General features: G+C 46.0%; 1 protein-coding gene and 1 long non-coding RNA gene across 25 annotated transcripts in view; one reads left to right on the forward strand and one right to left on the reverse strand.

Moving 5' to 3' along the window:
• Positions 1–23,231, forward strand: part of Ccdc91 (coiled-coil domain containing 91) — a 170,715-nt gene that overhangs the window by 19,285 nt on the left and 128,199 nt on the right. For 15 of the 24 annotated variants that reach the window (XM_087657856.1, XM_087657861.1, XM_087657836.1 and 12 more), the window contains 2 exon segments: positions 17,822–17,865; positions 20,884–20,962. Coding sequence is in view for 17 of the 24 variants with exons in the window: in XM_087657836.1 (XP_087513962.1) it covers positions 17,836–17,865; positions 20,884–20,962 (109 nt within the window). In the remaining 7 variants the exon portion in view is untranslated. 24 annotated transcript variants of the gene reach the window in all.
• On the reverse strand, positions 6,285–10,341 carry LOC147995155 (uncharacterized). Its single transcript, XR_015687167.1, has 4 exons — positions 10,232–10,341; positions 9,977–10,103; positions 6,958–7,086; positions 6,285–6,405 (listed from the first exon to the last, which is right to left on the reverse strand). It is a non-coding gene; the product is annotated as an uncharacterized LOC147995155 (long non-coding RNA).

The following is a 23,231-nucleotide window of genomic DNA, read 5'->3' on the forward strand; positions in this document are numbered from 1 at the left end:
ACCAACTGGGGCTGAAATACTTGAGTATGTGAGCCCATGGGGGCCCCTCTCATTCAGACCACCACATGCTTCCTAGGCTTTTGAGTAGGTTTATAGTACCAGGCTTAAAATCCCTTCCCAGGGAACAGACCTCAAACCCAGTCAGAAAGCAACCATTTCCCTAACTATGGTGCCACTGTTGCATAGCTTGTCTGTCAGGTCTCTTGTAGCATGTACGGTCTGACTGCTGGGTAAGAGTATCAGTGTGTCCCCATCCCTCCCCCAGCAGCTTGCACAGCGCCTTCCTGTACTGGGAAATGCTGGCCAGCAGGGAGGAAGATTTTTGGTTGGTTTGAGATAGATGTTTCCTGTGTCCAGCAGGCAAAGGGACATCCTTTATAAAACAGCAGCAGTCCTGTGCTCACTTTGCGGTGGCCACCTTTGTGCCACCTGCACCAAGCAGGACCTCTTTTGCTAGGGTAAAGGTTGAGCCATGCACGGATTTCCCAGTGTGTGGTTCAGTTGATGATCTCTGTGTTGATAGACTGCAGCGCAGCCTGAGGCTGTCCTAGGGGTGAAGCTCTATTGTTGGTCCTCCAAGTGGTTCTGACACTTCTTTTCTATGGTATCTATTGGGTCTGATGTATGGATTGTGGGAAATAAACTGGAAACCTGGGCTGAAGGTTGACACTGAGGTGACCTTAGAAGGGACGTGGACACCTTCTCAGGAACTTTCTGGTGTGTTTCCTATGGAAAAGCAGGCTCAGACTAGTCAGGGCCTTGGCTGTGCACACACCTGTGTTAACCTCTTCTGTTGTCTTTGCTTGTCATAGGAGCCAGAGAATAGAACAGCCATACAAGTGTCTTGTACACTTTGAATGGTTTCCCTGCTTACTCCTGGGGGAGTTTCGGTGGTCTCAGAAGCAAACTATCAGCATTTCTGTTCAGATTTTCAAAGTCACAAGTATAGTCTAAAATTCAGAGTATTTTGGTTTTTTTAAAGTAAAGGACTTTGGTTAAATCACTTTTAGTTTTTAACAGTTATTTTCTTGGAAACACAAATCCAAGAAAGGGAGTTTCTCTAGGCTGGAAATAAAGAGTGGGGTTCAGCATCTCTACCAGATCTTGACGGCCTTGACTCAGCTGAGGAGTTTGCTGAGCTAGATTGCTTACGCTTCGAGGGGAGGAGCTGGGTGGACGACCCTCAGGGTGAGACCATTGCACAAGGTTCTGTAGTTGCTGTTCCAGACTCTGCTGGTTCACATAAGTCACCTTCAAACCTCAAGCCCCCATGTGGTGGCCAGTGCTTTGTCAGTCAGCTGCTCAGGGTGTGATTCCAGTGTGAAGAGACACCCACAGTGTAGGAACGGTTTCAGCCCATTTCTGCAGCTCTCCCCTTCCCACACATTTAGTTCTCAAGCTAGCATTCCCTTTGATGTGTTATAAAACGCACCGACCTGGTGAAGCTGTGTTGTTGAGTTGCGACAAACGTGCCCTGTAAAAACACTGCCGTGTGCTAGAACGTTCTTTCTCTTATTTCCCTTATGGTGAGTCTTGGCTGCCTTTTTACGCCCGTTCCATGGCTGCCGGGGTCCCAAGTGGTACTGGTTAGTTTGGTTTGTATGGCAGTTGGATGCATGAACTTGCACAGCGAGCCTTTTAATTTGTTGACATAATGCTTTCGTCTTTATGATCACTCTTCTTCCTGAAGAGTGGTGTGAAATGTTAGCACATCCCCTGTGGGCGAGAGGTGCCAGTAAGCATCATGGTGTCTCCAGAGTGAGGATGCTTCACCAGGTCATGGCACCTCATGCCACAGTTCTTTGCCAGTTGTGGCGGTCCCTTAGGTGTTTACAAGGCCAGTTCATACAAGAAACAAGGTGACTGATTTACTCATTTTGTTGTAAAGGTGGATTTGATCTAAATATCAAACTTTTACGCTCAGAGATCCTTTTCAGGTTTGGTAGGGAGAAACCTCCATTTCTGTTTTCCATTCTCACATCCTGGTTCCATCCTGTTATAGTGAAGGGTACGTGGAAGGGGCCTCCGTCAGCTGACATTACAGAGGGCCTTTGCAATAGGTCTTCTCTGGCACGTTCTTCCCCCCTCAGTCTCACCGTGAACCAGGAGACCAGGAGCTCGCAGAGGCTCACACCATGAACCAGGAGACCAGGAGCTCGCAGAGGCTCACACCATGAACCAGGAGACCAAGAGCTCGCAGAGGCTCACACCATGAACCAGGAGACCAGGAGCTCACAGAGGCTCACACCATGAACCAGGAGACCAGGAGCTCACAGAGGCTCACACCATGAACCAGGAGACCAGGAGCTCACAGAGGCTCACACCATGAACTAGGAGACCAGGAGCTCACAGAGTCTCTCACCGTGAACCAGGAGACCAGGAGCTCGCAGAGGTTCACACCATGAACCAGGACACCAGGAGCTCACAGAGGCTCACACCATGAACTAGGAGACCAGGAGCTCACAGAGGCTCACACCATGAACCAGGACACCAGGAGCTCACAGAGGCTCACACCAGGCACTAATGGCTCAGATCTTCTGCCATCTTTCTCTGTAAAGATTGTGGTAAGATATCCACAGTACAAGTTGATGGCTTCAGATTTGGAAGTGCACAGTCCAGTGGCATCAGGTGCTAGTGCACCACTGTCGACGTCACTCATCTACAAAACTCACCTTGTGAATACAACTCCACCCTTCCTTCTTAATTTAAAAGCATTTATAAAGTGGGTACAAGTTTGCTTGTACGACATTTAGGTCTGATAATTTGAGTTACTTAGTTTTGGGGTAGAGTAGGTAGGTGGTCATGAAAACATGTATACAGTGTTTGGATTTTGGAGCTAAATCTTTTAGGTGTTTCTAGGTTCCAGGTTGGAATTCATCTCTTCTCCTTCCCTCCCTCCTCCTTCTCCTCCCTCCCAACCACCTTCTTGTCTTTTTTCACTTTTTGGTTTCCTGGTTCTGAGGATGAACCCTGGGCATTGTGCCTGCTAACCTGCTAGGCAGCCACTCCCCTGAGCTACATCTCCAGCTACTGCAGGCTTTCGACATCTGTCGATATTTATGGAGCTGGTGTCATGCTCTGTTAGATGCTAGAAATATATAAATCGAGAGACTTTGATTTATGTATTTTACTCATCAATATCAATAGAATGCAATTAACAGTGGCAGTGGTTATGTTTTAAATACGACAGTCATGAAAATGCTCTCTTGTGATTGGTACTGGCACCTGCTTCCGTGACACTGCCAAGAGGAATTGCTTTCAGATGTGAATTCCACAATAACCAAAAGAGATTCTTCTCTCTAGGCAAAGAATGGTTATTTCCAGTGACTTGTAAAACATTGTTGTTGGAAATGACTCATTAAATTTCTTATGTATTTTTATTCTATTACATGATTCATAGAAATAAATCATTTTTTCGAGCTGTCGCCTTTGTTCCCATTTTGTGTATTTGTATCTGAATATAAAGGTACCTTCATGAGAAGGTTTTTCTATTTAATTTTATATAAGATATGAAATAATATAGTACTATGTAATGCATAAGTAAAAAATGCCACACAGGCATGAGGATAGCCCAGTCTGATGCAGGCGTTGTCTTGGTTTTGTTTCTGTCTTCCCAGATGACTTGAGTTTTCTGACAAGATCTAACCAATCTAGCTCTGAAGAGAGTGAGGTAGGAGACCAGACAAAGTGTCTTGAAACAGATGCCATCTGCATAGAGCAGGAATATGTATTCGGAGACTCAGTTTGAGAGAATCACCACATAGACACACACATGCCACAGGCACACACACAGACTCATACCACACACACAGACATACCCACACCCACCCACCCACTCACCCGCCCACCCACCCACTCACCCACCCACCCACTCACCCACTCACTCACCCACCTACCCACCCACTCACTCACCCACCCACCCACCCACCCACTCACTCACTCACCCACTCACTCACCCACCTACCCACCCACCCACCCACCCACTCACTCACTCACCCACTCACTCACCCACCCACTTACTCACCCACTCACCCACTCACTCACCCACCCACTTACTCACCCATTCACTCACCCACTCACTCATCCACTCACTCACCCACCCACTCACTCACCCACTCACCCACCCACTCACCCACTCACTCACTCACCCACTCACTCACCCACCCACTCACTCACCCACTCACTCACCCACCCACTCACTCACCCACTCACTCACCCACTCACTCACTCACCCACTCACTCACTCACTCACCCACTCACTCACCCACTCACTCACCCACTCACTCACTCACCCACTCACTCACCCACTCACTCACTCACCCACTCATTCACTCACTCACCCACCCACCCACTCACCCACCCACTCACCCACTCACTCACTCACCCACTCACTCACCCACCCACTCATTCACTCACTCACCCACCCACCCACTCACCCACTCACTCACCCACCCACCCACTCACTCACTCACTCACCCACCCACTCACTCACCCACTCACCCACTCACTCACTCACCCACTCACTTACCCACTCACCCACTCACTCACTCACCCACTCACTCATTCACTCACTCACCCACCCACCCACTCACCCACCCACTCACCCACTCACTCACTCACCCACCCACTCACTCACTCACCCACCCACTCACTCATTCACTCACTCACCCACCCACCCACTCACCCACTCACTCACCCACTCACTCACCCACTCACCCACTCACTCACTCACCCACCCACTCATTCACTCACTCACCCACCCACTCACTCACTCACTCACCCACCCACTCACTCACTCACTCACCCACCCACTCACTCATTTACTCACTCACCCACCCACCCACTCACCCACTCACTCACCCACTCACTCACTCACTCACCCACTCACTCACCCACTCACTCACCCACTCACTCACCCACTCACTCACTCACTCACTCACTCCTGTCACCCACCCACTCATTCACTCACCCACTCACTCACCCACCCACCCACCTACTCACTCACCCACTCACTCACCCACTCACTCACTCCTTTCACCCACCCACCCACTCTTCGTCTGGACCAGCTGTAGATTTGGGAGAAAGAGTGGATTGGTCTCTGATGTAGCACATCCTTTCCGCACAGAGAGACTAAATAAAGACAGCATGCTGAACGTACAGACCACATGCATATTTTTGTGAGGGAAGCCTTAACCACTCTTGTGAGTAGACTGTGAGTTAAGAAAGATAGTTGTATGGACTTAACTTTTGAGTAAGAAATGCAGACAGTGTGTATGGCAAAAATACTTTGAATGTGGAGAAAAGACTGATTTGGTATCTGTTGTGTTCATAGTTTCTTGTGTGTTGATACAAAGAAAGCAGCAGTAGAGGAAAATGAACAAAGGTACTGAGAGTCCAGCAACAGGAAAAGACATATAAACACATCCCACTCACTCGTGACTGGTGTGGACTGCTGGGGCAGGGGAGGGGCAAGGGGTGGGGCGAGGATGAGGGACAGCTACATTCTGGAGGCAGAAACTGATGAGGGAGGTTATTTTTATATTTTGCTGTTGGAAATGTGGAGTAGTCAAACCCCTTGGAAGGTGATATGACACTAGCTATAAAAATTAAAAATACATATGCCAGTTGACTTAGCACTTCCCTTCTCTGGAATTCAGCCCATAGAAACATAGTCAGCATGGGTTTCTGTTTATAGTGACAGATAACTGAACACACAGTTTGTGTTTGCCAGTAGGGGAATTATCAAGGGAATATGTGTGCATAGTAGCTCTACATAGTGCATTCCTAGTTATCATTAGCAAGACAATGAAAAATGAGTATTACAGTAAGACTCTCCAGTGATAAAGCGTGTGTGTGTGTGTGTGTGTGTGTGTGTGTGTGTGTGTGTGTGACACAGTATAGACACAGGAGGAGTGTTGGCTTGGACCATCCAGATTGGTGAAGGCTGTAGGGTGTGTGTGTGTGTGTGTGTGTGTGTGTGTGTGTGTGTAGACAAGTACATGTAAGTTCCTGTATGCAGTGGTATGTGTATACACATGTGCACATGAGGTCAGAGGTTGACTCTGGGTGTGATCCTCATTCATCCATCACTCTTGTCTTTTGAGGCTGGGTTTGTCAGTGAACCTGGAGCTGGTGATCTGGCTAGACTAGCTGGCCAGGGAGCCGCAGGGCTTCAGCTCAGGAGGCACGGGTGTGTACTCTCTCTCAGGTCTTACACACATGGGTGCTGGGACCCACACTCAGGCCCTCATGCTGGTGTAGCACATACTTTACTAGTGGAGCCATTTCCCTTTAATGTTTTTAAATTTTATTTTTGAGGTTATAATTACAACATTTCTGCCTTCCCTTTGTGTCCCGTCCAGTTGTTCTGTCCAGCAGGACAGTCAACGAGGGTGCTGAGGGTACCTGGAAGAGAATGGGAGACAAGAGACGCGAGGCAGAGAAGGATGCCAAGATAAGAGTCTGATCAAGGCGACAATTTTATCTTTTCCCAAGGCTGGATTTATACCATAGCAGGGGTAACAGAGGGAGGGGGGAAGTGGGAAACATCTACGCAGGCCAAGGACACTGCTCCTGTGATCAGGCAATCGGCTGAAGTCAACAGGATGTCAGAAAGGTCACAGGTTTGTCATATCATTAGGCATCCTGACCACCAGATTTGTATTAGTCTTCTGCAGCTGGCTGGGGACTTTCCATGAACCCAGTTATACTTAACTCTTAACTATACTATCAACATCAATAATGGAGGGTTTTAAGGGCACCGCTCCCAACATCTCCCCCTTCCTTATAATCAAATGAAAAGGTGACCCTCGGGAACTGTGCCTGTCTTAGGTTGGAGCGATATTTGTCACATGGTCAAGAGAATCTTGTGACCAGGGTCTGCCATGGGATAAGACAGTAGCTTATGGTGGCCCTCCTGTCTTAGGCCCTTTATTCATGAATATATCACTCTCTTACCCATCATTGACTGTCCAGCTCAGCACTCAGGGGTGACAGTTCGTTGATGTTTCAGCAAAGGCATCAAGACAGCAGGCAGAAAAGAATGTTGGGCTCACTTGCTCAAGGACAAAAATGTCCTTGCCTGGGCTGAGAGGAGATGTGTAGGTGAGCTTGGCTCTCACTAAAGGCATCCTCCATAGCTAGCCTATGGTAATATACCTGAATAGGTTTTGCTGCTCTATTATCTACCTGTTGTTTAATAAAACTGCTTAAATGATTAAATGCCTAAGGGCCAAAAGATAGAAGCAAAAGAAGGCCTATTAGGGTGCCCAACAGAGAGGGAAGCAGGGTGGACAACCAAGGGGAGGTGGAGAACCAATTTTGATATCAGCTCTCACCTTTTCCTCTTTCTTGTTTTCTCTTTTCTAAGCCTTCTCTGATGTTTTTCATGCTCTCTTTAGCCCTATTCTAAGACACAAACAGTATCCAGGCACTGCCTTTCTCTTACAAACCAGAATTCAGTGTGATTGCTCAAAGTTGGGAAATTAAAGGTAAAAAGCCAATCAGAAATAAGTACACTTGTTAGCATGTATGGTTTATGTAAAAGCAGGGGGAAGACACCTTTGCTCCCTCCAAAGCGTCCTTTAGCTCTCCTCACTCTATTTCAAAGTCCTGACTCCGTTCTTCATCAGTGGTTTTTGCATGCATTTACATCCTCCCACATACACACACCCTAAATGTAAGCTGCTTAGTCTGTTTAATATTACGTGTGTGAATGCTTTTAGTGCTGACTGTTTGACACTGAACGACCACTTGTGCTCTTGGTTGGGGAGGCCACCTCTTCTGTTCTGTTCTCAGTGTTCAAGTGAACATTGGTGTTTGATAAAGGATTTGTAAGTTCCGTGGTAACAAAGTATATTTCCTTTGGAAACTTAGTCCCATGGTCTGTCAGGCAGTCCCTACTTTTGGGGTTAATTGCTTTATATTTGGGAGTTTTCATGGGATTTATACCCAGAAGAAGAGGAAGAAAGCCACTGATGCATGAAGACATCGCAGATATTTAAACATTGTCATGTAACTAAATTTGCATATCGATGGAGCTTGGTTGGTAATGGAGCCATCACCGTGCCATTGTGAGGTCCTAAGGAGCTCAGCACTGCCGTTTGTAATACAGGGAGTGTAAAAGCAATGTAAAGTGGCACATGTAGTCTGAATGTATTTCTGTGGGCTAGAAGGAACCAGGATGAAATGCAGACAGAAAGGCAGGGTTGTGGCGAAGTGTATCTGCATTATTTTGACAATAAAATCAGACAAAGTGTTGGCAACATTGAAAGTGAAATTTAGGAAACTGTTATATGTGGATCGGCAACTCCACACTTTTTGTGTGTGTGTGTGTGGGGGGGGAAGAGTGTGCCTCAGGTATGTATACAGTGTTTATATTTGTATTCAAGATTCTCTGGGCTGGTTAGCCTAATGGTATATACATCTTACGTCCAGAGGTTGGCACCAACCAGGCAATTCCAGGAGAGTTTAGCTTGTATTATTTCTTCACTCATTTGATGATTAACATTTTTTACTCTTGAAATCCACACAAATGTATGGGGATTAAGTAATAGAAGTGTTTCTGGAAGGGGACAGGATGAGAGGGAGACCCTGTTTGGGGAGGTCTGGGCACCTCATGTTCCTCCCTCACTCTGTGCTTTTTGGGTTCATTGTGTGGTGCTAGGCTGATGAGGGTGTGCAGTGTTTATTTTGTTGGGTCGTCTGGCTGTCTTGAGAGGATGTTGGCCATCTGATTTTCAGCCATTTCTTCATCCCATTCTCAATGCCTTCTCTTTTTGGAATTTTAATTACAGCATGGTTGCTTTTCTGGCAGTGTTTAGAAGCCCAGGAGTGGATGCTTTTTCTTTTCTTTTTCTCCTTTTAAGTAACAGGTTGTGTGTGTGTGTGTGTGTGTGTGTGTGTGTGTGCGTGTGTGTGTGTGTGTGTGTCTGTGCACGCGTGCACACACATGAATGCATGTGTCAGCATGTGTGTGTACATGAATATCTCTGAGCATCTCTTATATGCATTTGTGCATGCCTTTACTTGTATGAGCATGTGTGTATGTGTGTGTCCATCTCTTGTATGTATGTGTACACATGTGTGTGTACATATCATGTATGCATGTGTGCTTGCCTTTGCTTATATGAGCATGTATGTACACATGTATGTGTGTGTACCACTCATGTATGCATGCATGCCTTTGCTTGTATGAGCATGTATGTACACATGCGTGTGTGTGTATACATCTCTTGCATGTGTGTGTGTGCCTTTGTTTGTGTGAGCATGCATATGTGTGTGCATGTACACATCTCTTGTATGTATGTGTATGTACCTTTATCTCTTGTTTGTGTGTGCTTCAGTTTTGATACTCTCTCACTGTGCTTACTTTTCCCCTGCTATGTAAGCTTTACAGATAGCTCCGAGATGGTTTCTTTCACATTTTTGAATCACTGGCATTTTTCATTTTGCTCTTTCTTAGTTTTTTTCTCATTCTTGTTATCCCTTTTGTATGCTATCTCACATTCCATTATATTTTCAAATTGCTTACATTAAAAGTTGTTTTGGGCTGGCAAGAAGGCTTAGGTAAAGGTGCTTGCTGGTGAGTTTGAACCCTGAAACTGACATGGTGGAAGGGGAGAACCAGTTCCTGTACTGCTTCTTCTGACCTCCGCTCTTGGGCTATGGCACCCACATGTATGTGTGAGTGCACACACAAACACTAAATATAAACACTGAGTCTGCTTCATTACAGGAGAGGGTGTGGGATCATTGGGAACTAGAGCTTCAGGCAGTTGTGAACCATCACGTAGGTGCTGGGAACTGAACCTGGGTTTCTGTGAGAGCAGCCAGTGCTCTTAGCCACAAAGCCATCCCCCAGTCCTTCCCATCACTATTTTTAAAACTTGAGATAATTTGTGTCATGACTACAGACTAACTGATCACATTAGGGAACTAAAACCACATACGGAAACTCTGCTCACACGCACCTTACCTCACAGCCACTCCCAGTTGTTTAATTGCTTTCCAGTAAGAAACTGGAATTTATCCCCTTCCTAACTTGGTAGAACTTTATGTAGAAGCCGTTGACTCTGCTGTTACCGTGGCAGATTTCTGCTCACCTTTGTGGGCAGATAAAAAGCAAAACTTAGTCATTGAAAGTGCTAACAAGAATACTAACAAGAATAATGTTAATAATTGTATGCCAACCCTTTAAAATAGTTTTTTTTTTAGAAAAAATATTACTTACAAAAGCTTCTGGAGAAATTAGAAGTCTCAATTGTCGTATAATTACAAGAAACTGAATCTTCCCACAAAGCAAGCAGCAAGCTTCCATGATTTACTAAGCCAAAGTTATTTTTTAAACCAAAATTCTAAGAAATAGATTATTCCATTCTGATGCAATCTCTTTTCATTAACAGAAAAAGAGGAATATTTTCTAGCCAGTTCTGAGAGCCCAGCTCAAACCTGATATCTAAACCCCATGAAGACACCATGAGAAACAGAAACTGTAGATGCTTCCTGGTTCCATGGAGTCTGGAGCTCTCCAAGGACAGTCCTGTCACCAGACAGGTCATCCTAGGTGTCCCAGGACAGCTATATCACATGACCCATAGGTCCAGAGTGATGGTCTCACTTGATGAGCATCGTGAATTCCTGGTGATGATGTTTAGCAAATAAAGGGAGTAGGGACCCGGCCATCCTTAGGAGCCAATCACCCTGTTTCCAGCAGGCCTCCTTCCTATATGGGGAATGTTAGAAGATACCGTATAACCAGGAATAGTAAAGTCGGACCGAGCTCATATATGGTGTAAAGAGCACTCAGTACCAAGGATTCCAGGGAGCTGGCTATAGAAAGTGGTGTCCAGTCTTTCAGTCCTCAGCTAGGATGATCTGTCCCTGGAATCTTCTGAAATTATTTTTGATCATTCAAGTCTAGTGATCTGATGCCAGTGGTTGGCAATCAGTTGGAAAGCTTCTCCAAATGGTCTCTGCGTAGGCCTGTGTGGTCGTTCTGTAACCTGGCGTCTGTATTCCAAAGGCAGGAGCTGTGGACCAGATGCCCGAGGAGACTGCTGATGCCTGGCTGTCCTCCAGTTGGTTAAGGTGGCCAGGGTCAGGAGAGAGGATGGTGCTGGTGTCCACTTCAGAAGGATGCATGTGACTGTCTTCAGCAAAGGCAGCCTGCCACGTGGTATCACGTGTGTACTGCGGCAGTGGTTAGCGTGGTCCATGTCCAGTGACAAGAGGACAGAAACCGAGGTGATAGGAGTGTAATGGGGGAAAGAAAGCTTGCTGCCTGGAGGCAAAATGATCATTTGCATATAATAGTAACATGAGAGAGTGTAGAAATAAATCATTACCCACGAGCCTTTAATAAAGAAAGGTGGAGGTACAACAGTCTGCTAGATATTGTGAAAGGAGACACTAGAGTATAGAAGAGACCGTAGAGCATCAGAAGTGAGCCAGACAGGAGATGCACAAGTCCTTTAGGGAAAATAAACGTCACTGATAAGCCATGCTGTACCTTAGTGACAGTTGCCAGGCTCAGGGTAGGACTGTTCAGTGATGCATGGGTGTCCTGTCCATCAAAATAATTCTGCAGCTAGAAATACACACACACACACCCATGTTCCAAAATAAGTGTTATAAAGATGTTAGTTCATCCATATTAGAACTTCAATTTCTCTACATGTAAATGTTATGCTGTAGCTAGCTTAAACAATTAAATGTCTCAAGCACAGGTATATATCTAAAAAATGCAAAACCAAAGAGATTTAAAAAGACTAAAACTGATTATTAAATAGCTTGTTCATCAAAAGCTGCCTTAAGAAAGTAAAAACCTAGCTTATAATTTAGAAGATGCTCACAATGCATGGATTTGACAGTCTGGGCTAGTGACGTGGCTCCACAGAGAGAGGCACTGACTCAGGACACCCACAGCGTGCCCTGTCTCTGCATATATGTACACAGACTTAAGTGTAATACAAAGGAGCTGAAATCCAACTGTGTGCTTGTTGTAGTCAGTGAAGAGGGAAAGGGTAAGGGTTCGTTCATTTGCAGGAGTGGGAGACTGTGTGGAGGGGGAGGGAGGGACGTTGTCCTCAGCACTGAGTTTTCTGTTTGTTGTGGAAAGGCATCCATCATTCCTTTGTTGTGTGGTCTTTAACCAGACATTTTGGCTTATTCTTGCTTTTAATCATGAGCACTGACTTGATGTAGAATCTGCCTTCCCTTGAGGCACAGAGGTGCAGGTCAGACATTTTGCTGGGAGATTTAGAGCTGAGACTAACAAGGGCCTAGAAGACCTTGGTCTGTTTTGCCTCATCAATCATCATTCCCAATGTACCAATTAAAAATATTCTTTGACTTAACAGTCCAGGAACTGCCCAGTGTAAGGTGATGAGAAGCAAAGGCCGTGGCCCGCACTCCCGGTACTACCTCAGGTTTCTTGCAGAAATAGGACAAGGGTGTCCTCTAGGTGGTAAGGCGGCTGTCCCTATCTCACATGAGGGATTTGTAACGCCATAGGCTCTGTCATGATCATGTTTGTTAGTGTTCCCTCTTCTGCACCTGGAAACTCAAAGTACCAGAGAGAAAAACTCAAGAGTTGGCAAGGCAGGGGTGTGGCCAATGAGGCTGGTGGCCAATGAGGTGGGTAGCCAGTGAGGGGTGTGGCCAGCGAGTGAATGTGGCCAGTGAGGTGGGTGGCCAGCCTTTTCCAGTTGGTCAGTGACTTCATTTGGTGCTCAGTGGCCTGTGTTCATCGGAGCTGAGACACTCAGTAGCCCTCGTGTCCTTCTCTGAAAGCTCTTTCTCTGTTCAACTTTCTGGTTGTCTGCTTTGCTCTTGAATAGCTTTGATGTCGGAGACATAGTTTATTTGTGCGTAAATACTTGCAGTGTGGGGAAGTGTAACATGGGAACATAAAAAAAATCCACTTGTAAAATGCTATTTTAAAGCATTTGTGCTTGTCTTCAGTTTCTAAGAGAAACAAACTTTCTTTGACTTTTGCTAATATTTTGGTGGAAATACTAGGTAGATTGGATTGTAACATTTGATTTTTCTGCCTATAATTTAAAGTTATAAAAGGTATTTTTCTATGAAACAATAGCCTGCTTCCCTGCCCTGCCATGTTTCCAGGGACAGGTGTTGAGATGTGTGTATCTAAACCCCATGCTTATGGTTGCTGTGTTGTGACTTTCTGGCTGAAGACCTGCGCCCCTCTAACAGGGAAGAAGCTGTGATCCCCTTCCTCAGCCTCTGCCTCTGCCCTCAGTGGTCGAACGGGGGTTTTGGTACAGCTATTCCGTGTTTGCATTATAGCAGTTATATATGCTCAGGACAGGAGTGGGCTGTGTACGTCTCTTGTCCGGTGTCTTGGTTTCTGTTTTCAGTCAGCTAACATTGTACTCCATAACGCAGCTCTAAACCTCCTCCCCAGTGCTGAAAATTCCACTCATGATGGCAAGCCGTGACGGGGGTCTGTTATTTGCCTTGGCTTGAACATGTCTCCTAGGAGCTTCTTGACCGTATGCAGTCTCCTGGCCCTTCCTGACATGGAGGCAGTTTACCTGCATGAGAGGTGGATTTCCTAGTCTCATGTCTTCTTTATTGTCTTACACAATTTTTTTTCTTTGTCTTTTTGTGGCCCTGGGGGTTTTGAACCCAGAACCCAGGACCCTATGCATGCTGGACCAGCACTCTGCATTGACTCATCCCCATCTCCACTAGACATTTGTAAGAAAGAGTCTGTGGAATAAAGACACCTCGTGGGTGTGGACATGACTTTATTCTTTCCTGAACTCGATGAGCTATTTGGCTGGCTGGTTGTAGGACTTTGTGGTGCACATAATTTCCCTCTGAGCCCCTCCCAGTGCCTTCTGCCTTCCCGAGGCTGCTGCTTGAAGCCTTCCCGCTTGGTGGAGCCTGCTTCACCTTCGGAGGCCCACGTAGTCTTACAAAAGAAAGGTTTTCGAATTTCTTTGCTAGTGATTTTGGAGTTCTTTATAGAATTCCCCTGATCAACTATTGCATAGCTTGATCTGAAACTTGATACTTCACTCATTTTCCATTTTCTTGTATATGTTTCATTTTAAGGGAGTTTCCCCTTATTTTCCATTCCACAATTCTTTATTTCATCAATCATAATTTACATGTCTAAGACCTGTCAGTCTCACCTTCTCCCGCTCCCACTCTTTCTTCACAAACTTAGGGAGTTCTGTTTTTGGTTCAGTGGTGTGCGTCCTGCTGTTAGCTTTCTGAGGGTACTCTGTGTGCGTAGGACTTGCACTTTCCTCCACCCATTCCTGGTGTGGTTGTCTGGTCTCTGTATCTTGGCTGTTACTCCCAAGTGTCCTGGGAATCCTGTTCATAAGTGTCTTAGGGTTTTTCCTGCTGTGAAGAGACACCGTGGCCATGGCAACTGCGTTATAAGAGTTCAGGGAGACTTGGTGCTGGAGAGGGACTGAGAGTTGTACATCTGGGTGCTCAGGCACCAGGGAGGAAGAGTGACCTTGGGCCTGGCTTGAGCTTCTGAAACTTAACCCACCTCTGGTGACACACTCCATTAAGGCCACACCTCCTAATTGTCCCCCTCCTTATGAGCCTGTTTTCATTCAAAGCACTGCAGTCTGTGAGACTGAGGCTGATGGTGAACGTGTGCAGATGGAGTGTGTAGGGTTGGGCTCCTGTTCCAGGCTTTTCACTTCTCTTTTGGCATGTTTAATGTCTTCAGTGGCCTCTGGAGTAGCACAAATGTTTAAGTTCCATGTCCACTGCAGCATAGTTCATGTCAGATCTGGAATTTGAACCTAGGGAGCTGGATACCACCCTTCCTTCCTTCTAGCCTTCATGCTAGTCTGTCTCTTAATGAAATCAGGAGCTAACGGGAAACACAGTGCAATGGATATCTTTTATCCGGGTAGCGTCCGAGAGTACAGACAAGCAGGAGGAGCAGTCTCACTTGAGCTGCAGCTTGTTCAGCTGCAGTGGTGAAAGTGGGCCGAGCTCCCTGCTCTCAGATCCTCACAGGGGCAAAGAGCTGTAAGTGACTGGCTGTGTGGGTTTTGGGAGGGGATTGGGGGAGTCCCGAGTCTGGTTGGAGTTTTAGTCTCACCTTTACCCAACTGCTAGTCGCCCATTCTTGAGCCCTCTGGGGATTCCGTGAGCTTCCTTCCTTCGCTCATCGTACCTGCAGTTGCTTTGTGTGTCCCTCCTTTACCTTGTTTGTCTTTAAACCTTGTTTATGTTTAGGAGCAAGCAGAAACATTTTAACTCTTTCTGTCATTTTAAGAAGAAGACTTTTCCAGTAGAAACTTTGATAAAATATATGTTCAAAACTTGAACTTAAAATGTAAAATGTGAGATTTTTGTCCAGTCCCTTCGGTCTGTCTCAGAGGTCCCCTGCACTTGAAGTACGCCCTGGTATTTCTGTTAGATAGGTCCCCTTCGAAGTCATTCCCCAGCACCGGATCGCTTTCTTCTCAGGAGTTTTCACCTTGTTCGTATCTGTGTGCTTCCCTCCACACCACAGCAGACCAGCCTCTCGAGGACTGAGACCGGCAGCTGTGGAGTGGTTCCCCAGGGCGGCCACACTCCCTGTGTCCATGTCTTACTTTCTCGTTTAGTTTCCTCCAACTGTCGTCAGTACCGAGATGGCAGAGTGGGGAGTTGTTGTAACAAAGCGACTGGACAGGATTACAGAAGAATTTTTGTAGCTGGTTTCTGGGGAATCTAAACAATGGTTCATACACTTGTGTGGCAAATGCTTTATCTTTTTACTGAGCCATTTCTCTGGCCCCTGTAACATTAACTTATAAAAACCAGTGCTGTTGAGGTCAGGCTTGGTGGCTCAGGTCTTTAACTCCAGCACTCAGGAGGCCGAGGCAGAGAGATCTTTGTCAATCTGAAGACAGCCTGGTGTACATAGCAAGTTCCAGGCTAGCTAGGCCTACAGAGTGAGACCCCGTTTCCAAAAAAAAAAAAAAAAAAAAGCCAAAAAACCCCCACAATCAGCAGCAAAAACATGTCGTCTTTTTTCTCTTAAATAGGCAAAAGGAAACTATCAAAGGATTTGAATCTAAATTTATTTGTAGAAAGGTTTTAAAATAACATTTCTGTAGCACCATCCTTAACGATCCAGGACACATTTGTTTTTTGACCTTATGGAAGAGGAGCTGTGCCCTGTCTTACTTGGGTGTAGGACTCGCTGGAACCTGGAGCGTCCGTGGTCACCGCTCTGCTGTTTTTGCACAGCTCAGTCAGAACCTCGGCATCCACTTTCTTACCACAGGCGAACATGCTGTGTGCTCGTGTTGTCTGCTTGCTGGCGTCTTTCCCATCCCGTGTCAGGATGTGCCTGGTGAAAACACAGGAGCCTTAACTCTGAAAACTCTGCCTTTGAAATGAACACCAAGTACAGAGTACAGCGGGGTTCACGGACGCTAAAAATAGTAATTGGCTCTGGAGGTTGTGGTGCCAGCGTGAAAGGACAGCATGGGGTTTACAGTTTGACTGTTAAGCGTTAGGACACATAGCATCTTTTCCCATAGTTTCTTCCTGACAGATGCAGTCACAGCAGGATTCTCCTCAGTTGGGACACAGCGAATGTGACTTCATTTCAGAATGGCCACCATCGACAGTTCCTGGAAGTCCAGTTTCTATTTTCTATAAAGTATAAATAGCCATGTAGAGATGGCTTAGCTCTGATTTCTAAGTTTATAAACAGAAGTACATCTTTTGAGGAGTGTCACCAGACCGAGTGAACAGTGACAGGGCTGCTGTCCATTCTGTGTTAGCAGTTCTAGTAACTCTGAGCTATTTATAAACTGATCTTCTATTTCCATCCACACACACCCTTTGTACCTCTACTTTTTGTGCAAATAAATTTGCTTGGCCTAGTGAAAATAATCTGCGATCAGTGCGTTTCTTTGCTGTTACTTTTGTGAAGTGTGTAATGTTTTCTTGATGGAGGTGCCGCCATGTGTTTCTTAAGACATGGAGCATGACTGCTGGTGGCCCGGCGCCAGGGCTGCTCTGTGGCATGTGTGGCTTCTGCTTCCCCGTCCTCAGCTGCGGGAGGGAATGCTGACACACACCGCTGCTGCCCCTTCACCTTCCCAGGCTGTTCCTTCCTCGTGTGCTCAGGCCCTGACATGGCGCATGCCCAGCTGGAGCTCATCTCTCTTCACTCCTGGACGTTCTCCTCGTGTTCCTGCCTTGTCTCTCATGAACACACAACTTGACTTACCTTGATCAGCCCAGTAACTTGCTCCACATTTTCCCAAAAGTGCAAAGCAGCTTTAGCTAAAAATACACATATCAAATGCTCCAGAAGTCATGGCCACAGCTCAAAAATGCTGATCAATTTTGAAAATCTAACTCAGCCCGGCCATGAAACCGAGGGAAGAACCTTTGTGGTGGGGACAGATTTCCAAAAACTCACCACAGTCCTGGGCTTAGCTGGAGTTTGTGCTGATGTCGCCAGACAGCTGAGGGGTAGATGCGGAAAGCAGGAAGCATTACTGATGGGGCCCTAGCGCCACTTTGGGAAAAGCAAATTAAAATGTAAAAGAATATTTTTCCACTCCTGGAGTCCGAACAGAAAATGGCAAAATACATGGTTACTGAAAACATTCCAGAAATTGCTAATTTCGTCAAAAAGTAAAAACCAATTACCAGCCATTTTCTTTAAATGATAAAAATGGACACATACGGTTTAAGAAAGTGTAATAATCTCATAATCCAGATGGAGTAGTTTTAATTTACAGCTCACTGTCCTCTGAGTCACGGGTGTGTTTTGATGCAGGTGGCTCACCTCAGCTGTTCTGTGTTTCAGGAGCTGCCTAAAGAATGGATGATGACGACTTTGGTGGCTTTGAGGTAGGTACTGTCTGTTGTTAACTCAGGGTGACAGTGAACTGTTAGAAAAGCATGTTTACTTTTGTGGTTTTCTCAGTCTGTTCTTTCTGTGTGTATCTTGTGTGCTGGCGTGTGTGTGTGTGTGTGTGTGTGTGTGTGTGTGTGTGTGTGTGTATCTATAGGCCAGAGGACAACCTCATGTGTCGTGTATGCTGGTGCATGTGTGTGTGCATCTAGAGGACAGAGGACAACCTCTTATGTCTGTTCACTTTTATTTTATTTTATTTTTTCGACAAGGTTTCCACTAGCCTGGAACTTGTCAAGTAGTCTGTGTTGGCTGACTAGCCAGCCTCAGGTTGGCTTTCCTAGCACTGGGATTATAAATGCACGCCACCCTTGCCCAGAGTTTTAAAAGTGGGTCCTGGTGAAGAAATTCTGGTCTTATGTTGGCAAGGCAAACAGTTTACCAACTGAGCTGTTGGCCCTACCCACAGGATCTATTCTGAATCACTTCAGTGTAACTCTGAAACAAAGATTGAAATCAAGGAAAATTAAGAAATACCATTCTACTGAGGTAGATTGCTGTTGAAGCTTGGATCTTGCCGCCATAGGAATGGTTTAACCTGGGTAATTTATTGTGGCGGGGGAAGCATCAGGGGGTGTTTCTGAGATTGTCAGCCATGGATGGGGCCGAGGACACATCTTTAGAAAGTGATGCTGTGGTGAGACGTGGGAGTTAGATGCCGTCAAGGCTGTTCCCACCTCTGATGACACTTGTGTGCTGTCAGAGTTGGTTCTCTCAGGTTTGGGCGGCATTCTGGAAGTGCCATTGTTAGCTGCAAATGCAGTGTCTTCCTTAGTCCTTTCCAGTGTATGCTCATTTTATTGAAATATTTTATAACCAGTTACTTTTATGGAGCCAGTATAGTCTTGCAGGAAAATCTCTGGATTAAGAGTTGGGATGCCAGGGCTTAAGCCCTGGAACCACCCGCAGTGCACAAGAGGACTTTCTTTTTCCTTCTCTTCCTTCTAGTTTTTTTTCTTTTAGATATTCATCTAGTTTGGATTTGGTAAAAAGTTAGGGAGCCTAATTAATGTTAGTGGGACAAATGGGCCATTATTCAAGGAGGAATAACGTAGTTCTTTTCAGCAGCAAGTCATGTTCTCTTTCATAGCTGTCAATGTACAGGCAGCCATTACAGACACACATGTTCTCCATATGCAGGCAGCCATTATAGACACATGTTCTCCATATGCAGGGAACCTCTATAGACACACATGTTCTCCATGTGCAGGCAACTACTATAGACGCACGTGTTCTCTGTGTGCAGGCAGCTACTATAGACACATATGTTCTCCATGTGCAGGCAGCCACTACAAACACACATGTTCTCCATGTGCAGGTAGCCACTACAAACACACATGTTCTCCATGTGCAGGCAGCCACTACAAACACACATGTTCTCCATGTGCAGGCAGCCACTACGAACACATGTTCTCCATGTGCAGGCAGCCACTACGAACACACATGTTCTCCATGTGCAGGCAGCCACTACGAACACACATGTTCTCCATGTGCAGGCAGCCACTACAAACACACATGTTCTCCATGTGCAGGCAGCCACTACAAACACACATGTTCTCCATGTGCAGGCAGCCACTACAAACACACATGTTCTCCATGTGCAGGCAGCCACTACGAACACACATGTTCTCCATGTGCAGGCAGCCACTACGAACACACATGTTCTCCATGTGCAGGCAGCCACTACGAACACACATGTTCTCCATGTGCAGGCAGCCACTACAAAACACATGTTCTCTGTGTGCAGGCAGCCACTACAGACACACATGTTCTCCGTGTGCAGGCAGCCACTACAGACACATGTGTTCTCCATGTGCAGGCAGCTACTACAGACACACATGTTCTCCATGTGCAGGCAGTCAGTGTTGACATACATGTATTCTATGTTTCATCCAAAAATGTTTTTTAAGCTCATATGAGTGTTTTTTACTTTTATTTAATACTGTGTTTTGAAACTTTTTCATGTTACTGAAAAGAAACATTTAAAAATTTGTGAAAATTTCATTGACACAGATGAGAAGATGAGTTTCACACTATTACAGAGCTTGCAGTGGTGTTTGGAAGGTGTTATTTAAGGGCCCCATTCAAGCTTGTTCTTGTGTCTCTAAATTATAAAGGATCCATAGGAAAGCCACAGTTGTGATTTCACGAATGACCGCTGAGTCCAGCCTCTTGTCAGAATGTGGTTGGACCTTTCCACACCAGATCCTGCAATGACTGGCCTGAGGGCTTCATGGTACTCACCTGCTTCCTTTCAGTCCTGCTGTGGAAGGGTGGAAGGTGTTTGTCCTGTGTTTAAGTACAGTGTGCTCATCTCCACAGCTAATGGGCAGCACAGCCTCATCCTCTGCTGCCTGTGCCCTCCGACTCCTTGTCTGACGACTCTGTGCACAGTAGGAATTAACTAACACTGTGAAGTTAAAGCTATGATTCTGTAGTAATCTTGCTCTGACAGTCACTTGAGAGACAGAGAACTTTTGCAGCAACTCTCTAATGCTTGATGCTTGTGAATCCAAAGTAGATGGTTGAAGAAGTCAGGCTCAATGTTCACTCAGAGTCGTCTCTAAGACTTACATTAACTGAAGTGATCTTTTTAAATAAAAAATTGGCTCAGTCTACTTTTAAGGAAAATTTTTACATAGGTGAATAATTGTAGTGAGTTAAATTGGAATATTGGAATAGTTGAAGTAAAGTTCACAGGTGAACGTTTGATGACAGAAACATGAAATACACATCTGCTTGACAGGAGGTTATTTGGATAAGGAAGGGAATCGTTTGCCTGAGAACTGGGGCCTGGGCACTGTCTGTGGAGAGCAGAGCAGGGCTGGGCAGGGGCTTGGCAGTGGGGTGTTCAGAGAGCATGCGAGTGAGAGGCGTGTCTCCAGGGCTGAGTGGCAACTGGTGTAAAGTCCAGCTCTCTAGGTCTTTTCAGGTCATCTTGCCTTGTCTTCCAGGCCGCAGAGACCTTTGACGGTGAGCAAGGTGGAAACCAAGCAGTGTCCCCTGCTGTCCCCTGGGCCACCTTTCCTGCAGGTACAACCTCCTGGTCACATGATTCTTTTTCCTCTATTCAACACACTTTTGTTATTTTTAAAACCTACTTCTCATGTTTCTTAAATTTACTTTTTTTCCCGAACTGAAAAATGTGGTGCCCTCAAGTCACTCCAAACCCAGATTTCCTTTCTTTCAAATCATACGTTGCATTGCGCACTCTGTGCGAGCGTGAGGCTACTTGTAAAAGGAGATTATGAAGAGTGAATGAACCTTAAGTTCAACATAACATTGTGCAAATTTCTTGGTTTGGGAAGGTATCAAGAAGTTTCTTGGGTCATCTGCTCATGTCATACCCCATTCTACATCTAAAATAATTTATTATTTAAATATAGACACTGCTTTATAGTAAAACAGAAGTATTACAAGTTAAAAATAATAGTTGGGCCAATAAATAGTTTCAAAAAGTGTTCAATATCCTACCCATCTTGGAATGCACATAGCATCACTCTGAGACTTCCTCTTATCCTGCATCTAGAAATCAGTGATACTGAAGGCTGGGGTGGGCTGAGGAAAGAGGAGCTCTCACCCAGTACTGGTAGGAACACACCCAGTCCCACCACTCCCGGGCATGGGCCTCACAGGCTGAGCATCTCACCACAGAGATGCTTGCACAGCTGCGCTCGGTGCACTCCTCACAGAAGCAAGGCCAAGGAGCCAACCTAGATGCTCCCAACAGAGACGTGACAGCATGTACATATGCACACTGGGAGTTGGTCAGCTTTATAACATGGAGTTACAAAGTTTGTAGGAGACAGATGGAGCTGGAAAGTATGAAGTGAGGCAAGCCAGCCTCAGACTGTCATGTGTGTGTTCTGTCATATATGTCTCTCAGCTTCTGACTCTCACATATGTGCATGAACCTGGGACTGAGGAGCATCACGGAGGGAATTGGAAGGAAGAGTGGTCAGGAGGGTCATGGAGCACATGTGGTTTGATGGTGGGGAGGGGAGGTGTCGGGAGTGCATGAGCCTGAGCTTGGGTGGGAGCGGGCAGTACAGGGTTGGGGGTGGAGGGAAGGGTCAACCAAAACCTAGTAAGTATGACAATAGCATAAGGAAAGTTGCCACTTCACATGTTAAAAGAAAAGAAAAGAAAACAGGCTAGTTTTGTCTTCCGGCACCCCATGTCTGCACTCTCCCACCCCCTCGAGGTTCTAACTTCTGTTTTGAAATGTTTCTTGCGTTAGTATTTCTTTTCCCAGGAAGATGTCCAGGTCCCATCCCGTCCTCCCCCGACCCCCATCAGGCTCTGAATGCTTGACACTTAGGTTGCATGGGGTTAGGCATCGAGTTTGATGGGCTCTGTGATGGGCATCTCTCATTGTAAGATTCCCTTTGTATGTGCATGCTGCCTCTGCATGTATGTGTGTGCACGTGTGTGCTGGCACCCTTGGAAAACCAGCTTTCCTGGTGCTGCGGTTACAGGCAGTCCTGTAGAAGAACAGCAAGTGCCCTTAGTCCCAGAGCGTCTCCAGTGCTGTGTGTAAGGTTATAGATGCCCTCAGGACAGACCCGCAGCTGTGTGGACTAGTAACTGAGTCACTTTGTGGTTTGGACGGCCATGAGAATCAGTAGGAAGAGTCAGTGCGGTCCTTGCATTTACCAGCGGCTCAGGGCGCACGTCTCTGCTGTCAGTGCTTTAGCAGAAGGTGGGCTATCACCTTGTTACACAGATGAAGAAATTATGGCTTAGGAAGATTGTTTAGTTTATTAGAGATGGGTGTGTATAGGGATGAGATCTGTTCTTTTTAGTCTTCCTGACCATTTTGTTCCTTCTCAGTAGCTCAAGTGTCTGAAAATCTGTCAGCAGGAAACCTTGATGGGACATGGGCATGACATGAGGGTGGGGTTGAGTTCTGATAGAACGTGGCTGTGAGCAGAAATAGCAGGGTGGGTTGGATTTCCGACAGTGTGACCAAGTGGAAGCTCTTCAGCCTGTGTATCTGAGTAGCCAGAGACCCATGGGAAAGCTCAGAGCTGGAGTTCCTGGATGGGAAAGTTTCCTGTTGATGGCCGTGGTTGTGTTTGTTTGAGATACCAGGCAGGGATGCTGGAGTGGATACGAGGAAAGAGGAACTCTTATCCACTGCACTGGGAACACAGTCTCCTGGTTAGTTTGAAGGTTTCTCAAAGTAAAGATTTCCATATTCCCTAACTCTACCACTCCTAAAGGCATTTACACAGAGACACTGGCTCCTCCACATTCAGTGCTCCTCTCCTCACAGGGACACGATTGTAAAGATGTAAAG

This window comes from Rattus norvegicus, chromosome 4 (assembly GCF_021556685.1).
Source record: "Rattus norvegicus strain SHRSP/BbbUtx chromosome 4, alternate assembly SHRSP_T2T, whole genome shotgun sequence".
Lineage (NCBI taxonomy): Eukaryota > Metazoa > Chordata > Mammalia > Rodentia > Muridae > Rattus > Rattus norvegicus.